This window comes from Hippocampus guttulatus, chromosome 12 (genome assembly GCF_054856545.1).
Source record: "Hippocampus guttulatus isolate MCC_2025c chromosome 12, RoL_Hgut_1.0, whole genome shotgun sequence".
Lineage (NCBI taxonomy): Eukaryota > Metazoa > Chordata > Actinopteri > Syngnathiformes > Syngnathidae > Hippocampus > Hippocampus guttulatus.
The window spans coordinates 5,786,471-5,805,125 of NC_141272.1; the positions used below are offsets into that span (position 1 = coordinate 5,786,471).

At 43.4% G+C, this 18,655-nt stretch overlaps 2 protein-coding genes across 2 annotated transcripts; both read right to left on the bottom strand.

The window, feature by feature from the left end:
- Positions 1-782: 782 nt before the first annotated feature.
- trarg1a (trafficking regulator of GLUT4 (SLC2A4) 1a) lies at positions 783-9,366 on the bottom strand. The gene is made up of 3 exons (XM_086124638.1): positions 6,901-9,366; positions 3,102-3,228; positions 783-2,491 (listed from the first exon to the last, which is right to left on the bottom strand). The coding sequence occupies exons 1-3, from the start codon at positions 7,327-7,329 to the stop codon at positions 2,481-2,483; spliced, it is 567 nt and encodes a 188-aa protein (XP_085980764.1). The 5' UTR covers positions 7,330-9,366; the 3' UTR covers positions 783-2,480.
- Positions 9,367-9,526: 160 nt separating this feature from the next.
- On the bottom strand, positions 9,527-14,250 carry aipl1 (aryl hydrocarbon receptor interacting protein-like 1). The gene is made up of 6 exons (XM_086124636.1): positions 14,003-14,250; positions 13,073-13,252; positions 11,595-11,783; positions 11,337-11,513; positions 10,961-11,102; positions 9,527-9,914 (listed from the first exon to the last, which is right to left on the bottom strand). The coding sequence occupies exons 1-6, from the start codon at positions 14,105-14,107 to the stop codon at positions 9,715-9,717; spliced, it is 993 nt and encodes a 330-aa protein (XP_085980762.1). The 5' UTR covers positions 14,108-14,250; the 3' UTR covers positions 9,527-9,714.
- Positions 14,251-18,655: the final 4,405 nt, after the last annotated feature.

The following is an 18,655-nucleotide window of genomic DNA, read 5'->3' on the forward strand; positions in this document are numbered from 1 at the left end:
GAACACACAGGCTCGGCTAACATTTGCCAAAAGACATCTTGTTGAGACTTTCGGAAAAACATTCTGTGGTCTGATCAGTCAAAAATTGAACTTTTTGGAAGATATGCGGCCTGCTATGTCTGGGGTACAAGTGGCACAGCATTTGATTTAAAAAAACCCAAAACATACCAAGTGTGAAGTGTGGTGGTGGCAGCGTGATGGTCTGGGGCCGCTTTACTACCTCAGGACCAGGACAGCTCGCTGTGATTGATGGGACAATGAATTCTGTCTACCAGAAAATCCTGAAGGAGAAAGTCCGACCATCAGTTTGCGTCCTCGAACTCAAGCACTTGAGTGTAAGCGTCAGATGAGCCACATTAAATACATTATATAGAATATATACAGTTTAGAGATCATTGTATCGATGTGTTTATTTAGCCTTTCCTATGCAGGTCAATAAAATAATTCTCTCTGTATGATGCTGTACATCAATGCAAACTCCAATCACAATCAGAAAAACATTAAATGGCTCTTATTGTTTTTAAATGATTGTAAATGTAGATCTTGTATATTGGATCTCATTAGATTGCGCGGGTGTTCTTCATGAAGTGGCCCATACGCAGTCAGTGTAGCATTGCATGTTTTAAATTGTACGTTGGTGAGGATGTAAATCATTGTTTTTGTGCCCTGTGATTGGCCATTTTTGATTAGCGATGATATCTAAGGCAACGTTATACCGGTACTTTTTTGTTGTTTTTTTATTATTTTACACTTTTCATCGCTGCCTCTCATTAATGGACACATTCCAATCAGCCACTGCAAATTTAATGTTACCATAAACATCTCATCACTTCCATTCCACGAGAGCAGAAAAGTGTGTTTAAAGCATTTAAACGGTTTCAACCTTACAAAACAACGCCAAGACAAAAACATCAGCCATGCATGCTAACATTTATTCCAAACATGCAAAATGTCCACCACAAATCGGAGATGCTTGTTACACCAGCCTACGGATAACAAGGCTTCAAAAAAAAAGAAATAAACCAGCTGACCAAATTCAGTGTAATCTTGATAAATGCTTTCACTTCCAATGTGAATGTTTTTTTTTTAGGTTTGTACTAAATAAAGGCAATCATTGGATAAGGCTGCCTCTGGATGTTGGATGAAAAATATGCTTGAAAGTGGTAACGTAGCCAGGATGTGTTGAACTTGGCAAGGTCAGCATTGTCAATCTCGTGGTAGTTGCATAGTTGTGTATGATTTGTAAGCAACTGACTTCATTTTTCCTGCAGAGAGTGTGAGTGAACAATCTTTGTGTACCAAAGTTTCAACCTATGCTGATACGTACGTACTTGTGCGTGTGTGTGTGTGTGTTTGCAGTGCATACATTGTTCAATTTGGATGTTGAGCTTCAAATAAACTGAGTAACATCTCTTACAAAAAAATTCATACAACATGCATAAATATTGCATATATTGCCTTCCATATACATTTCATCCCTATACAAGGAGCAGAAAAAACAGATGAAAAACAATTCTAACTGTAGCCCAACGTAGCAGTGATGATGTTGGACAAATAGAGAGGTCGTTCTCGTAAACAGGTTAAGGGCACAAGGTGAAGAACTTGGAGCAAAACGTTCGCAATGAGTGCACCCAACATGTGCGTTGGTGTATTTGTCACGTTGATAATATTTTGCAAAGGTTAAGATGGATGCGTCAGAGTTACAATTCAGTCTTCACACCTCACCTTCTGTTTACACCTAATTTCATTCTTTTGGACTGGTAAAGAGTCAGTAATGCACAGGCAGAATTTCAACGTCCACATTCAGTCATGCAAATATGCTCACTGTTGAAAAAAAAAATGGTGAAAGACAACAAAACATTCCAAATGTGTCCCGTCCCTATTTCATTCGATTCTTCCGGTGTCCCAGCTTGACATTACCATCATGTTCGCAAATGTTCATCTCAAAGGTATTCATGTTTCAGCTGTATAGGCCTTCGGCACAGCAGGAATAATATGAGGGTTACATGGGCGCTGTCCAAACGTGGACGTCCAAACAGAAAAAGTGATCAAGCATCCCGCAGATGTAGAAAAAGTCGTCTGTGCTCAACTCATCCACTCTGTTTCGCAGTTGTATTCCAAAAGCAATTTGCAAATCCAGACATCTCGGAAAATCTTCATCCTCGGCGTTGCATCAGGTTCGTATCGTTCTTATATGTCAAGCAAATGTGAGTGGAGTCCAATGCATGCATTTTGGATGTCGGGCTGCTTGCTGCAGCAATACCCGTCGGGTGAGGGTTGGCTTTCTGAAGGTCATGATGGCATAATTATAATGTGGTAGAAGTAGATAGGCGTTGTATTGTCTTTTATGTATATGTACAGGAGCTCAATATTTCTCTTTTCTCTCTTTTTTGGGGGGGGGGGGGGGGAGTGGGGTGGGGTGGGCTTTTTGGGTGTTGCATCCTTCACGGCTGATTTGTTTCCATGTCATGCCGTTCATGTCAGTTGATTGCTGCCAAAGACACAAAGGGGAGAAAAGCTTTAAGTTGGTTAATTGTAGGCAGCTGCATATTCAGCCTATTGTGACATCAAATACCAATGCGCGCGCGCACACACACACACACACACACACACACACATACACGAGCACAAGCAAGCAAATGTGCTGAGCTTGGACAAAAGAAACACGTTCACGCTTGTCAGCTGTTCATATATCACCATGTTGTCATAAAGCAGCAACTACAGTTTGTTGTTCGGCACCTGCTATGTGTGTGTGCCGTGCAGTCGCAAACATCATATGTCACATTGATGTAACTCCTCATGCATGTGAATCATGTGTCCAGTGAATTGTTCTTTCGAGTGAAAACATAAAAGGACTGCATTGATTCATTGAAATGAATTGAGATGTGTTCTTATGCTTTTTTTAAGAACTTGACAAGTATTGTGTGTATCCATAATAAAAGCTTTATGATGACAGTCGGAACAGAATTCAGTCCCCATTGTTTCCGATTGGAAAAATAGTTTCCAAAGCCAAGGTCAATCGGCGTCCCAAAAGCGATTGTTTCCCCTTAGAGGTGACTGCGCATTGAACATTTTTCATAACAGTTGTTGTTTTGTTGTACCTGAAAGTGAGACAAATACAATGATGGCGACCACACCCAGCACGATGGAGACGATGCTGAGCAGACGAGCCAGTCGACCCAGCCGTCGGGCCCCGTCCACGTCCCCTGCCTGGAGACTGTTTCTGGACTGGCGGCGCATAAAAACATATGCTCATCAACACCCGCGAACGATCCGGTGTAAAGAGTGCAAGAAACATACAGTTAAGTGTAGGAATACAGTAAAGGGGAAATGGCTTGTTAACAGCTCATGCAATATGTTCACAAAAATAAAACAAATTTCAAAAATGATAGAGCAAGTGCACGAGAACCAAACATTTTCTGGCTGTGTTTTTGCTTGTCGGCCTGAAATGACAGGAAGGAACAGTTCTTGTCGCTTAGTATGAATCTCTCCATTGCGAGACTAATAAAGGTTCCTCATATCTTATTTAAAGGTAAAAAGCTGTCTTATGCAAAGTTAAAAAAAAAATAAAAACATTCTCTTTGTGTCACAGGCCGGTGGTCCAGTGGAGACCAAAGACCATCCCGGGGTAGTATGTATTGATCCATAATCAGCACGCACACACACACACACGCACACACACACACACCTGCATTTGCTGCACACGTTCTTGTGGCTCCAGCAGAGGAAGCCTGCTAAGTGAGTAAATGTTCCTCTTCTCTATTGTCATTAATAATGGACGAGCGGCAGCAGCAGCAGCCTGGCTCGAGGTGAGAGACACAGCAAAGAGCTGGTATGCATCTGAAACGGTCCCGTTTGCGTTTCAATTCAAAGGCGACGTTTTAAACGCGCGTTTTGGATCATTTTGCTTGAGGAGCTTCGTGTTCTTTCACAATTTAGGCTGACATTTTATTTTCAATGAAAACATTTCTTGAAGTCAAATTGCACACATAATATTGCGTATGGAGTTTTGGAGGAGCACCCAAAGTTGGTTAAAACTGCCGGCACTTTGCGCTGCCGGGGTGTCGAGCAGCCCTGAGGGGCCTCCGGAAGAGCTTTTAGACTCACTGTTGCGACATTAAAATCGGCATTAAAAATGCAACACATTCAATGCAGCTGGATGATCCAATCTGCTCGGAGCACGACGTCACTGCTCTCATTCCTGGGCCAATAAAATGCATCGCGACTCATAAATTATATTTGGACAGACTTTTCTGCGTTACATGGATCGGGACTGAGTCCGCTGCATTCACACCATTTGCTCCCCGGGGCGCCGTCCATGCTCCATCTCACCTCCCGCCTCGCTCCATCCGTGCATACAATCGGATATCTGGACTTTTATCAACTCAACAAATCTCTCCAAGCAATCTTCCGGAGCATCGCATCGAGTTCGTGGAAATCACTAGAAAGTGTCAGCACACTGCTAAATGATAAGCATCCTCCATTAGGCGGAAGCTAAACACATGAAGCGGCAGACTTGTTCAGACGATCACGTTTCCCGGCAGCCAAATGTAACATCGTCGTAATCGTCACAAAAACTTGATTTCACGCTGTTCTGGTGCAAGGAAATCCAATTAGGAAAAACTTTGGTTGGTATCATTTGAGATGTTCAAGCAAAGTGATCATGGCAACGAAGCACAATGAGTTGCAATTAGAAAAGCCAATTTAACATGAAGAATATCTCAGCCGAGTGGTTGAAGTCATCACGAAGAGAGCGACCGAGTGGGAAAAACACTTTGCAGCATGTGATGAGCATGAAAGCACATATTTTGATCCATAGGCCATCGGCAAATCTGCCGAGCGGGCACCGCTGCTGCATTTCAACCCTCGCCGTTATCTGGATATGGTGGCTGTAAAAAGCCATTAGGCCCGCATTGCTGATCCTGTAATTGGCCGCACGTCGTCCGTGTTAGCCGGCCACGGTGCGCATCTGTCCCAGATCTGCAGCCCGATGGCGGGTTGCCAATTGTCCGGCTGATAAAAACGATCACTACCATTTGTGGTGTCACATTTACATCAACACCTTTACCTACTATGCTACGTCATTATGGTGATACAGTAATCCCTCATTTATCGCGGGTGCTTTTGGTCCCCATTAACCCCGATAAACGAGGGATTACTGTATCACGACAAAGTGGAACATTGTTCAGGCTTGGTGGACTTCTGTGTGCTAGTTAGTGCCATTCTGCTTTGCTTTTGTCCATCAACTGGTATTTGAGAGCACGTTCCTGCACTCAATTACACCGTCTGGTGATACATGCTGGTTATGTCGCCCCTTTCATGTTTCCAAGCCATTTGAGCCCTTTTCGAAGCATATTCGGTCACTTTTAAATCAGTTACTCATAAGCACTATCGTAAACCTGTTTTCTCTGCCAGGCTCACTTGATCTGACGTTATCTGATTGAATTCCCATGATGCACCGGATCCATTTGGCATTCCTCTCGCACGCATCGTCCCTGCGAGGAAGGCGGCTTTCGCCGCGGCACGGGGAGCGGATGTTTATTGCTGCCACACCGCAACGCTGCAAACTGGCACAATCTGCTCTCTGCAGCAGAGTAACTAAATTGACTTCTCTCACCGTCTATTGAATTAGTGTCCCAGATCCAGTTTCCTTCTCCTACACTTTGCGTCTCATGGCTCGCTGGCAATGCCTCGCTCACTTCCTCTCACACATATGCACGCACACACATATTCCAAGCCATTAGCAAGTGCCCGACGAGTGTATATCAGTAAGTTCATGATAAAGACTCATGGTACGTCTGGTGGACCTTTCTTGATATTCCCTCAGGTGTGCGCGCAGCCCAAAGGAGTGATGTCACAGAACTAATGGGCTCAGTGAGTTGCCTTCACTTTTGTTTCAGCCAGCCAACTTTTGCAATCGGGCAAAATGTCGGCAGTCAAGAAAATGGGTGGATGCGCGCGACCGCCTTGAGGTTTTCGGTGGTGCATTCAAGAACGTCACGCCCATGTGGTCTTCAAGACTCGATCCTTTTTGATTATGCAAACGAACAAATTCTGGGTCAAAAACATTTTGAGATGAGCTAAGATTACTGTACTTGATGATACCCCTTTCTTTGCTTTTGTATACTATCTCATGCATTGATTTGCTATCTTAAAGCCAATCAGAGACATCAATTAGTGATGAAAGTAGACGTAATTTTGCATACTGCCCATTGACGGCTCCTTCATTCGCACGCTATCTAAAAAGCACAATGACAACAATTTCTTGATTCTTCACAATTGTAAACGTTACTTTTTATTTAGATTGGAACAAGAACTTGGCCTCTTTTCAGAATAATTTTTCACTATCTGACAAATTAATGCTTGTGAAATTCACTGCCGCCATATAACACTTGTAACTTACATTTTTGTTCGCAATTTGAGACAAAAAAAACTGTTACTTGTGAGTAGGGTTACTCATAAATTAAGGTACCACTGTATTACACATACTGTATAATGAGTTAAACGCTCTATATTTCATAGTTCTTTGTTTCCAGAAAATAGTGCTGTGCTCCAGTTTTTGTTGTTGTGACAAATAAACACTACACCCGAAAACAACTCCCTTTTTCGGCTCTCGGAGGTAAACTCAAAAAGGATTCATTAGGCTCAGTGACTTTCATTACCTTTGCTCTGACATCTCATACCACAATAAAGCCTCTTTTTGTTGCACAATGTAGGCAGTTAAAAGAAGAGTCTTAAAATAATAATTTTCAATGAACGATTCCAAAATGAATTCCTAGGTCTGACAACAAATCCTCCAGTGTGATTATTGCCGAAAGGCGTTCTATGTTGCCGCACTGGTAAAGTTGCTTTGGTGACTTTCTTTTTTTGGGGGGGGGGGGGGGGGGGGGGTTCACTCACCATAATGGAGTAGACGAGAGCCACGATGCTGACGGGCCACACGGGGAAGAAGCAGGAGATGATGACGAGGATCAGGTAGTCTCGGGGCTGGGGGCTTTCCTGCACCGCGGCGTTGCCGGTGGACGAGCGGCTCAGGCTGACTTTGGACGGTGAGAGGGGCGCGGCGGCGGTCAGCTGCCCCGCGGAGCCCGATCGGACGTTCATCCCGTGGCCGTTGCGGTCCGCCTCCGGCCCCTTGGCCTGGTTGTGGTCCATGTTGATGGAGAAGGATGAGGACATTTTGAGCCCTTGGCTCGCGGGCTCGCTGGTGATGGCCAGTAGCTTCTCGGTCTCCTGGAAGTCAGCCAGCTGGGCGCCGGCTTCGCCTCCTCTACCACCGCCCTCGCCAAGGTTGGACTTGAGGAAGTCGCAGTCCGTGTTGATAGCCATGCTCGCCTCGATCACGTAATTGTCCAAATTGCTTCTTCTCGTTTGTTTGTTCCCAAATTTAATCTTGACGATGGGCCATTATCGTGCAAAAGTTTTACAAGTGACTTTTGATTGTGAGTGAAATCCTCATCGATTAAAAAAAGAGTCCGCTCTCTCGTTAAGTACTTTTTAAATTTTCCACTTAATCACTTTGCTTCATTTACATACACTGGAGTTATTTCCAGGATCACACACGTGTGCCAGATCCGATGAGCAAACAAAGTGGAACTCCATCCAGTCTCGCTCTTTTATCCGCTTTCTTCTTTTTTTCAATGAAAAAGACGAGAAAGATGCACCTTCTATCCTCCACTAAAAGGCTGGTCTGAGCTTCTCGTCCTTCCACCCTATTCACTCTGCGGCTTGCCAGACAGAACGAAACCTTTGTCAAGCTACATAAACCCATAGTTTCCTTTTCCGGTGAGCCAGCGTTTGATTAATGGCAGCTATTCGTAAAATAAATAGTTCTTCTCGACACAAATATAGAGCATACGTGCACAGTTTCAGACAATTGTATTTTTAGACGTTTATATAGAGGTACCTATGATTTTAAATGTTTGTACAATTGTAATGTATACATGTAATGTATACATTGTTTTATTCATTCCTTTTAAATACAGAGTACATTTCATAAATATTTCTCGACGTAATTTAAAACGTGTCCTTTCTTAATTTACTTTCTACAACATACATCTGTTAAAGTAGTGTTAACAGGAACAGAGGATAAGTACCGGAAGCGGAAAAATTAATTATAATTCTATTTTAGAATGTCAAATAAAATGCTGGAGGGCCTTAAATGAGGCTAGAGATTTCTGACAGGGTTATAGAGCACACCCCTCCGATCCTCCGCTGCCTCATTTGCCATCCCCATTTGTGACCAATGCAACCAAATATTTTAAAACAATATAGAGGAATTACTTATATGCTTGAGCTTTATTGATGATCGTCTCCATGTTTTCACTTTCCCTTGACATGTAATTATTTATACAAATGATCATGGATAAAATTTTCTAATTTTAAGTGAAAAGTACCATCTTTTCCAGTGTCCTTTGGTGAAGCATCTGTTGAACTGCCGCCGAACAGCTATTGTACCCTATCAGCCCTGCCGTGTTTTATTTTGAAGGCGGTACTTCCTTACTTTTGCCATGACTTCTTAGCTCTCCGTCTAACTTGATGCTGCTGATGTTGATTGAGCAGAGCAGTCTATCAGGGAGTCCCCCCCTTACACACACACACGTACACACACTCGCGCGCGCGCGCGCACACACGCACACACACGCACACACACACACACACACACACCTCCCCTCCCTTTCTCAACATCAGCACCAGTGTTTTATGGAAGGCTTTGTGCTGCTATGCAGAATTTACTTTCCGTCCATGTTCCTGTGGCACAGTCTTCCCAAGTCATAAATCACCCACCCACATAAAATCTGCTTTCGAGTGCTATAGCCTATATATACAGATACAATGCTTGAATCGGAACACCTAACACATTCTTAGACACTTTGCGTAAACAGCTAATTCGCACGTGTCAGACAGAATACAATCATGGTGATTCTGTGCTGGGTGGGACTTTCATGTGAAACGTCCATCCACTGTGCATTTCCCTCCCGGTCCACGCCCATTGATTTTCATTATCGTTCGATCTCTGCATAGCGTGAGCCTCATTTCCCTGAGTGATGCTACCCCATTGTGGCCAACTCAGTGGGGATTCCCTTAAATGTAAACGAAAACCCAAATAAAGGTACTAATAACTGTTGCTTAACACCCTAAGTAAAATGATTCGAGTCTAGTATTGTTTGTTGCAGTGGCGTCGAGCTTCACGACATTATACACGACCAACAGTGTGATGTACTGTAGTTCAGTGCTAAGCCACTGCAAACTACCAGAATAAATACAGGTAAGGTTGATTCTTTAACTACAATCGACAACCCGGTTCTTGTAGAAAGCGCTGACTAGACGGAGACAAACAGTAGCTAGAACCCACATGATTTCATTTTATGAGCCTCTGGGCTGCTCATGAAGTTGTGCTGCGGGCTGGATTCATGACTCCTGCAGGATCCTCTGCTACACCCGCAATCAAACACGAGCAGACGGTACATGTGGATTGAGTGACACCTCGTGGAAAAACGCAGGACTACTTTCTTTTTCTATACACCAGTGACGAGGGTTACTTTATAGGTCGTTCATAAGAGGTGCATGGATAGTGAGAGTGATTTCCAAACAAATTAAACATGACCTTAGCAAACATAGAGAGAGCAGTTCAACAAATGAGTCAAATCCAAAATGATAATAATTGTTTTCAAATAAAGTTTGCGAAGTGCCTCCTTGCATGTCGAAGTCACTTCAAAACATGCCCTTGTATTTGTTCCTGTCCTCCTCGTTCTTCTCCTCTATGCGCATGTTCAGCACTGCCAGTTCCTTTTTCACAGCCTTTTTCATGCCCGGGTCTAGATCCAAAACCTTGCTGAAGTCCTGCCTGGCCTCAGCCTCATTCCACACCTCCAAATGGGCCTTCCCGCGCAGGTAGTAGGCCTTCATGACACCTAGGGACCATCATGAACTGCTTTTATAAGTATCGTTGTTGCTTATTAAGTGAAACACATTAATGACTACAAACAGACCCCTTGAGTCGTTGACAACAAAGCTCTGCGCATTTACTGAAATCCTGCTGCTTTATGACGGGTCAGTCATAATGTAACCAAAAATGATCTTTAATGGCCAATTACACAATGATGTTACTGCAAATTGGATTGTTGCCTAAAGAATATTGGTGTTCCTTGGATTACCTTCAGATGCGCTGTTGTTGTTTGATTACATCTTATGCGGTAGTAGTTCCTTGTTGTGGCATTTTTATGTGAACAATATTGGTTGGGCACTGGTGACTTACAGGAAGTAGCTGACATACCAGGAAAACTACAGTGGTCTCTTGATGTTTTTTTTAAATTACAATTTAAGTGGGAAAAAAAAGAACAGAAATGAATTCGAATTTCTCTCCCAATTGACAGAAATAATTGATGATTTGTGATAAAACTCCACGACTTAAATCCAATTCAAGCACATGTAGCAAAGTAATTGCTCGAATTTTTTCTGGTCATGTCACACTAGTGGCCACTTGCTGCGAGGTGAAATTTCTAGAGCTGAAAAAAAGAGCATCCAGGTTGTCACAACCTAAGTGCTGAGACCCAGGAAATTCTCCAAAGCACCACTTTAGCGATTCTGAGACAAGTGTGGGTTTTCTCCGGGTACTCCGGTTTCCTCCCACATTCCAAAAACATGCATGGCAGGCTGATTGAATGTGCTAAATTGTCCCTAGGTCTCTGCGTGCCCTGCGATTGGCTGGCGACTGGTTCAGGGTGTCCCCCGCCTACTGGCCGAAGACAGCTGGGATAGGCTGCAGCACCCCCCCCCCCCCCCCCCGCGACCCTTGTGAGGATAAGCGGATAATAAACTCTCCTATAACCTCAGCAGTCTCTCTCATATCATATGCATGCAATGTGACTCATGGAACTTAATGTTCCATTCTCTTTGGTGAGATTTGTGGGTGGATGTGTATGTGTGTGTATGAGTGTGTGTGTGGTTTGCATCCAACCTGGGTGTTGGTTAATGATGTCACTGGTGTGTTCGATGACCTCATAGTACTCCTCTATGCGTAGGAGACACTGGCAGTAGTTGAGTGTTAAGGTGTGGGCCATCTTCTCCAGCTTCAGCCATGGAGCTTCCCACGCTTTCTCCTGGGACAAAAACGTCACGTGCTAATTGTCTTCTCAATGTGCATCGCCAAGTGTGCTAGCATGTATGTAAGGGTTGATTCTCGCACGCTTCTGAAACAAGCTCACACTCTCTTACAGGCTAATGAAACACACTCAGACCTTCTTGAAACATAAGCATAATGTGTCAGATAACACCTGTGCTGAGTGTGTGAGAACATTTCAGTTCAGCGTGTTTAAGCTGCTCTCTTTGCTCACCTTGGTCTGCACGTTTTTGATGCAGATGATGGCTTCCTTGTATTTGAGCGTGGCGTCTTGGTAGCGTCCCTGCTTGAAGAGCTTGTTTCCCTGACCGTGCAGCACGGGCACCACCTTCAGCCTCTCCTCATCATTCAACGCCCAAGACTCCCTGTTGTACTCACTGGGCTGCAGCACCTGTCACACACTCACATCTCTCACTAGGCTGAACATGTTTTGACACGCGGGTTCTCCCACCATTTTGGCTTCCGGTCCAACCTTGAGCAGTTCCAGAATGAAGAAGAGCGGCTTGGGCTCCTTCATCAACTCATCCAGGTCGTCGTAGCCCAGACTGTGGTAGGCAAACATGTTGGCCATGCCACACGTGCGAATGTGCCAGTCCACGGGGTCTTTGCCGTCTGCAATGCGTCTCATGCTCTTGGACACAAGCGGGTACACGCCGGTGTGCTTGGGAGGACAATGCGTCAAAGTGAAAACATTTATGGCCCGTAAACATGACAACTGAATAAGCCGCTACTCTGCGAGTGGCAACGGAATTTTATTGATGGTATTTGTATGATCATTCATGGTGGTGGTACTTCACGTCCTCCCTTATTCTGACCTCATATTACAGTGACAGTGATATTGTTCAATGTATTCATGGCCTTTGGCGAATGTTTTCACATTTTAACCCTTCAATGGCCAACGGACCCTATAAGTGTTCATTTTCATTTCATGTTCATTTTATGAAGTACCGATTCAGGGTATATACAAGTGTAAATACGATGATGAAGCGATAATAAAACACAACAATAAAAAAAAATCATAATAAATAAAGCGGTGTAATGTCTTGGTTCGTATGTGGTGGGCTGTTGTGGGGAATTTTCTGAACGTCGAGATTTTGATGTTCCTCATATTTTGCTGAGTGCCTTCTATAAAGTGGAGTGTGTGTTGTGGGTCAATGTGTATGCGTATGTGTGTTGAGTCAGTCAGTAGAGGGACTAAACACTCTGAGCCCCTTCACATCTAATCAGAGCGAAGGAATGGCAGTATTGCTGAGTCGGCAGGAATCCGAGCCGATTAGGCAAAAGTGAGACGGCTGCAGATGAATGACAGTTTCCCTCCACCCATATGTCTTGCTCTTCCGCACGCACAGACACTCACACACACACGCTGGTTTACTGGTCGAAGGGGGAAAAAAATGATATATATGAAAAGATACAGTAAGTGTTACACAAGCTACTCCATAGTGGTTTGAGTGTTGGTTTTTTTCCATTCTTTTTTTATTTTTGGCTTGTCCACCATATCTTCCAAACTGTTCGCTGGGTTCTCTTGGTTTCATCGGAGCAAAACACTGACATAATACATACACACCTATGTGCATTTTGGACATTTAAAGTGAGTTTTAATTCTATGTGAGGTAAGGCTTCCGTTTTGCCACCTTAGCGCAAATTCTAAATTCTACTGTATTCAGAAGACACAAGACTGCCAAATGTAACAGTATACTTGCTGTCGATCACTTGGCAACCGCCTTGATCAATATTACATATTGCAATAGATACTGAATGTACAGTGTTATATGAATCCACTTATCATAAAAGCCTCTCCTCGATACCACTCACAGAAATACTGGATGAGGAAATTGTTCTTTTAGCACTTCATCCACGTCCTTGTTTTAGATGAGATGGAGCCTATCGCAGTTGAGTTTGGGTGAGAGGTGGGATGTTGAAATTCAGAATTGTACGTGTTCTACTCACAATGGTGTCACACCAGAACTCGGCCACCTCTCCGATCCTCATGGAAGCCAGCAGCATCTCCCAGATGTCCAGTTTGAACATGTTGCCAATCACTATCTCCATGGGGGTGCCCACAGCCTTGCTGTCATCTATCACCGTGCGCTCATCATCACACAGTGTGGTGCGGAAGTCAAAGGTCACCTGGAACAAAACGAGCATCGACCCCTGACATGAAGCTCAATTTGAGCCTCTACAATGATATGAAGAAATGGAAACATCTGATTTGTGGGTTGCAACTAAAGGTGGTGCTACTCGAACATGTTACGAATAGACAATTCCAATTTCAATTCTGTGGGATAAATATGTTACATCACATATGAACATAGTTATTCAACAGGCCAGCAAATGGTTGTATAACTGCCATGGAAAATGAAAGCATGTTGGCAAGTTTTTTTTCTGTTGTGCAAGAACGTGGCTTCATGGAAGCCTCGCTCACACGTCTCTTGTGTATGCGTGTGTATTTTTTGATGAGCAGCCCCTGCAGAGACTCAGGAGAAAAGAGGATGCAGTACAATGCAATCTTCTCTTTTGTTCTATAGCAGGTCAAAAAGGAAACAAAACTTGAGGTTTTTTTGTTGTTGTAGTACATTATTCATGCTAAAATGTACTTTTGCAGGACTTTTTTTTTGACTGGTGCTGATTTTCTATCAAAAAAAGAATATCTACGGAATATCATCTACTCCTGCAATGAATCTAAAATACTGTATTGTGATTTTTCTGATACTGTGTCACCCTCTACTGGCCTGCATGTAAAACGCAGCTACACCAGTCGCCCATTTGGGGTGAAACAGTTTTCCCGAAGTTGATTGCATTAAACGTTTTAAAATCAATCGTCAACTCCCCAAATACAGATACCACAGAAAATGAAGTACCATTGACCAAACGAATTACCTTTGCCCCAGTGATGAATTTGGGGATTTCTCCGGTCCCACCGTGCAAGATTTTCTTCTTGACGCCCTCTAAACCCAGCAGAAGGGCGTCCTGCATAGCTGACATATTTCCTGGCGCTATTCGTTGAAATATGTCTCACCTTCTCTTGTCATCTATACGTGTGCAGTGAGTGAGTCCATAAGTGTGTAAAGTACATCTCTGAAGGAGGATTAATTCGGGCAAGGATAATAGGATCGTGTATTCGTCAGCAGCACTGACTGTTAGTTTGGGGAAACATCTCGAAAGAAGAGGCGGTACAGGCTAATACGATGACTTTGATACCAAGCATGATTACCTCCACCAAGATGGATTGTTTGTGTTTGTAGGATTATTTTAAAGCAATTGAATTAATCTTGATGATGTTGTTGAGCTGCGAGAAACAATCCATGGTAATTATCGTATTTCCTCAAATAGGGGCCCTTCTGTCTAATTGACAATAAAAGTTCAATTTCCCTAAATAAACACTGCATTCCAAATGGAATGGATAAATGTACGATTTGATGCCACTTAACTGTAAAATGACTTCCGCTACTGGGGTGTGTCATTATAGCACACTTCTTGACCGCAACAATCAGGGCACCTGTTAAAAGGGGAGATCTACCTTTCCAGGAGGGACGTAAAGCAACAGAGAACATGTTTTGTTCTGTTTTATTTATCGCAATATATTCAATCGACCAATGATTTCAAAGGTAAGACAAATGTCCTCGGTTTATGATAGAGTTTTGTTCCTCTTGCTGCCACGTAATCCAGATTTGTGGGTAGTCTATCTCAAAACAACGCTAACAGAGTAGTGTTAGTAAAGTCCTCCTTTTGCTCTAGCTAACCTGGGACTCTGAACAGCAGAAGCAGTATAGAAACTGGATGGTTTATTTAATATACTTATTAAAATACACGACAGCAAATAAAGGGAGCCCCTTTAAACAAATTCCTGAAAGGGGGAAGTTAAGTAAAAAAAAAAATCCTTTCAATATATTCGAGGTTCAATGCGAGTGTCACGTGACCAACCCCGGAAACCAAGCGAGCCGTGACGTTTGCAATTTCTGTCGACAGCAGGCGGCAGTAGAAATGTCAAAACGGCTGCACGTACAACCCATTGGAAGAACATTTTTGACTTGAGTTTCACTTCAATAGGGAACCCGTTACTCTTTACGAACGAAGCACATACGGCGATTGCACGAAGAAATAGTTGGTGACTCGCATCTGCATTTTTCCCTCTAACGTGGTCATTTCATTAGCGTCACCTAGAGGACTGAAGTTCAATGACATGATGTCATTAAACAGAGGTATAATTAAACGTGCTTAGAGTTGCATGGCATGGTGCACAACTGAGTGCCATTCTATATTTTTTTATGTGAAGGAAGACTTTATAATACAGAGTTGGTGCAATGGCGTGCATATTTGTGTGTGTGTGTGTTTCATGAAAGAGAATGAAATGGAAAAAGAAAATTATGGAGGAGTGGACATTGTTATCATACCAGAGGAAATTTCACTGATTTACATGGTGATGTGAACAATGCAGTGAATGCTGAAAGCAGACAACTACATGATGCACTCAGTGACCTTACTTACTTGGCATCTGCCACCTATCTGTGTCTGGGTGTGTGAGCATGTGCGTAGAATTTTCCCTCACAACGTCTGCAAGTAGTTTAGAGCCTTGCTCATGTTTTATTTCTACCCAGCGCACGAATACCATGGCTCATGCTTGCATAACTGTACAGCTGTGCGTTTTCCTTTGTGAAGGAACATGGCAGGTAAGTCCTTCACTAAGTCTGACTATCACGCAAGGTTGCTGTCTTATCTGTGTTCAAATAGCACCTCCATACCATGGATTTTCTTTTTTTGGAAGTCTTTTCTCCACTTACATGATACGGCATTAAGCAACACAGTATGCACCCGCATGCCATCCAGAGGAACAGGTTTCATGGTCCCGTTTTTGCTTTGATACTTTTTGTCTTGGTTTTCGGGTTTGTATTCATTTGATTCCGCTTCCCTTGTTTGCCTTTTTGTTTTGTTTTGGAGAAATAACTAAATTTTTTTTAGTACAATCCCCGCTCTGGCTTTTTCTCCTTATTAACACCAAATGTGCACATTGCTTGCATTTCGCACATGGATTACTTACAACGTGCGAATCTTCTCTGTATTGATGTTACACAAGAATCATGGAAGCATACTTAAAATGAAAAAACAATTCTCGTTCCTGATGGCGTTTACACTTGTGCTGGAAATTGTGACAACCTAACATGGACATATGATGTGCTGTTTTTCGTGGCTGACACGCTTGGAGTTGCTATGGTTACATCCTCGTCTGTCATCGACACCATTAAGTCGACATGACGGTTCGATTCGAAAGCTAGATCGACATGACGTTGCTTTCAACATACATTGAAGCAGAATTAGAATTTTTGCAGGAAGCAGTATGTGCGCAGTTCTGAATGGGTTCATTAAAAGGTCATAGCATTGTTTCTTATCCAACAAATAGCATTGTTTCTTATCCAACCAACCTGTTGGATAAGAAACAATGCTATGACTCAGCGTACACGTTTGTCTGACTCATTGTTGCTTGCGTCACACTGCCTGTACCTCTCCACGGCCCTGCCTTTGAATGTCTCACTCACTGACTAAATGCGCACACATTTGAATTTGTTACAGCGTGGCACAAGTCATCAAATAAGACAGTTTGCTGAACACACACACACACACACGCACGCACTTTTTGAGAACAGGTTTCCCCACAAGCAATCGGAAGGACAGACAAGTCCACCCGTCACATGTGGCCCTGTTGGAAACCTGCTGCTGATGCATTAGTTATAGTTAAAGCAAGTCATGCTCTATTTGCGGAAATTGTGGTCATGGATTTCCCGGGGAGGAGTAGCTGGCTGTGTAAAGGCCATTCATTCATATACATAGGTATCACACAGGGGAGGCCACTTCCATGACGTACATCATCCACACACACACGTACGCACGCATGTTTTAATGGTAATGAATGTGTGAGGTTTTGTGTTGCACTTATGGATTCGAGATAGAGCGAGGGGTGGGGGTTGTTTCCTGACATTTCTTACTGCCTTTGCGGTCACACGAGAGCAGAGCAAGCGCGTGCCCAACACGCACAGAATTCCCGACGTGGTCAGGGAGAGACACTGCCGGCAGTTTCATGTTCATGTTCTGACGAAAAAGGCGAGACCTCCAACATGCATATGACATACACAAGAGTGAGTCTGTCTTAAGCCGCATTTCTCTCAGTGGGAATCATTTGCTTCATTTGGTTGTCGGCCAGTGAGGGGAAAATGACACAACTTGCAGATTCCCCACCAGCTCAAGGTAACCTCCAAAGTGTTCCACTAGCGCATCTTTCAACAATGTGAATTCTTCAGGGAACAAGGTCACAGATGCAAAGATAGATTGCATAACAAAATGGCAGCCACCCATCCACAAAATTCTGCACAGAGTCAACAACAGCAATGGTGTAAGGAAAGAGCGTTCGACCGCATTTATGTTGTGTGATGTAACTCATTTTTCCACCAACTGGTACAGCTCAGTCCAGCTCGCAATGAAAACCTGATTTGGTTTGGTTCCACTGGGTGTGCGGGCGGAGCGGTAGTAGTTGCGTCAGCAACAAAAATAGTGGGACATGCTATGGATTCAACAAAGAATCCAGCAAATTGGATAACTTCAACTTCAGAGCTGGCTTTCTTTTGCTGCACAGTACTGGCATTGCCTTAGCTGCTTTGCTCAGTGTTTTTTTTCCCCCTTCAAAAAAGCATCGCCTGAGTAGTTGAGAAAACTGTTAAAACAAAGTCAAATTGAATGCATCCATCAGACTGGGATGCACCGACAAACAAAGGAGGATGCGGTGTACTCGTCGCGCACTCTCAACATGGCGGCAGCACATATGCGCCGTGATTATGATCGATCATTCAAGTGCCCCTTTTCATAACTGTGCCGCCCTATGGGATGGTTTAAAAAAAATGGAACACAATGTTTCAAACGGTTGATTAGACCAGCGGCCTACCCTTCACCGGCCACTAAGATGTAAGGTTTAGATCGACTTTGTCACCAAATTGTCATTCCGCCACGCCTTCCTATAATCGGCCTGCCCAACTTGGCGGAGACCATTCTGCAAAATTGGCAAACATACATAGCGAGTGTTGGGCTGAACCGAAAATCATTGAATCGCGGCGCAGATGCACCGTCAATGAAAGGAGAGCCCAAATTGTCTAGACACCGCTGTTCAAATGCCAGTTTTTTTCTGATATAAAATCATGAGACTAAGATCAATCAAATGAAAACAAATGGAACAACTAATATGCAGACATAGACGACTATCTATCTGCAGTACTGTTGTAATCTTGTGTCATACTAGAAGCTGGCATTTTCCACAAGGACTTTTTTTTTTTTTTTTAATCATGCATAATTTTTTCAGGCCAAGAGGATGACTGCTATGCTATTTGTGTGTGCGTTAGCTGTTCTGACTTGTAACATTCTCAGGAACAGACCGCAAAAGTGTTTGTGAAGTCATGCTGTGGGTATCAACAAGTGAGACGTTTCTGGAATAACAAAAAGCTCAAGAGTTGCACGGCGTGCACCTTACTTGCTGCTCTTGACACCCGTGTC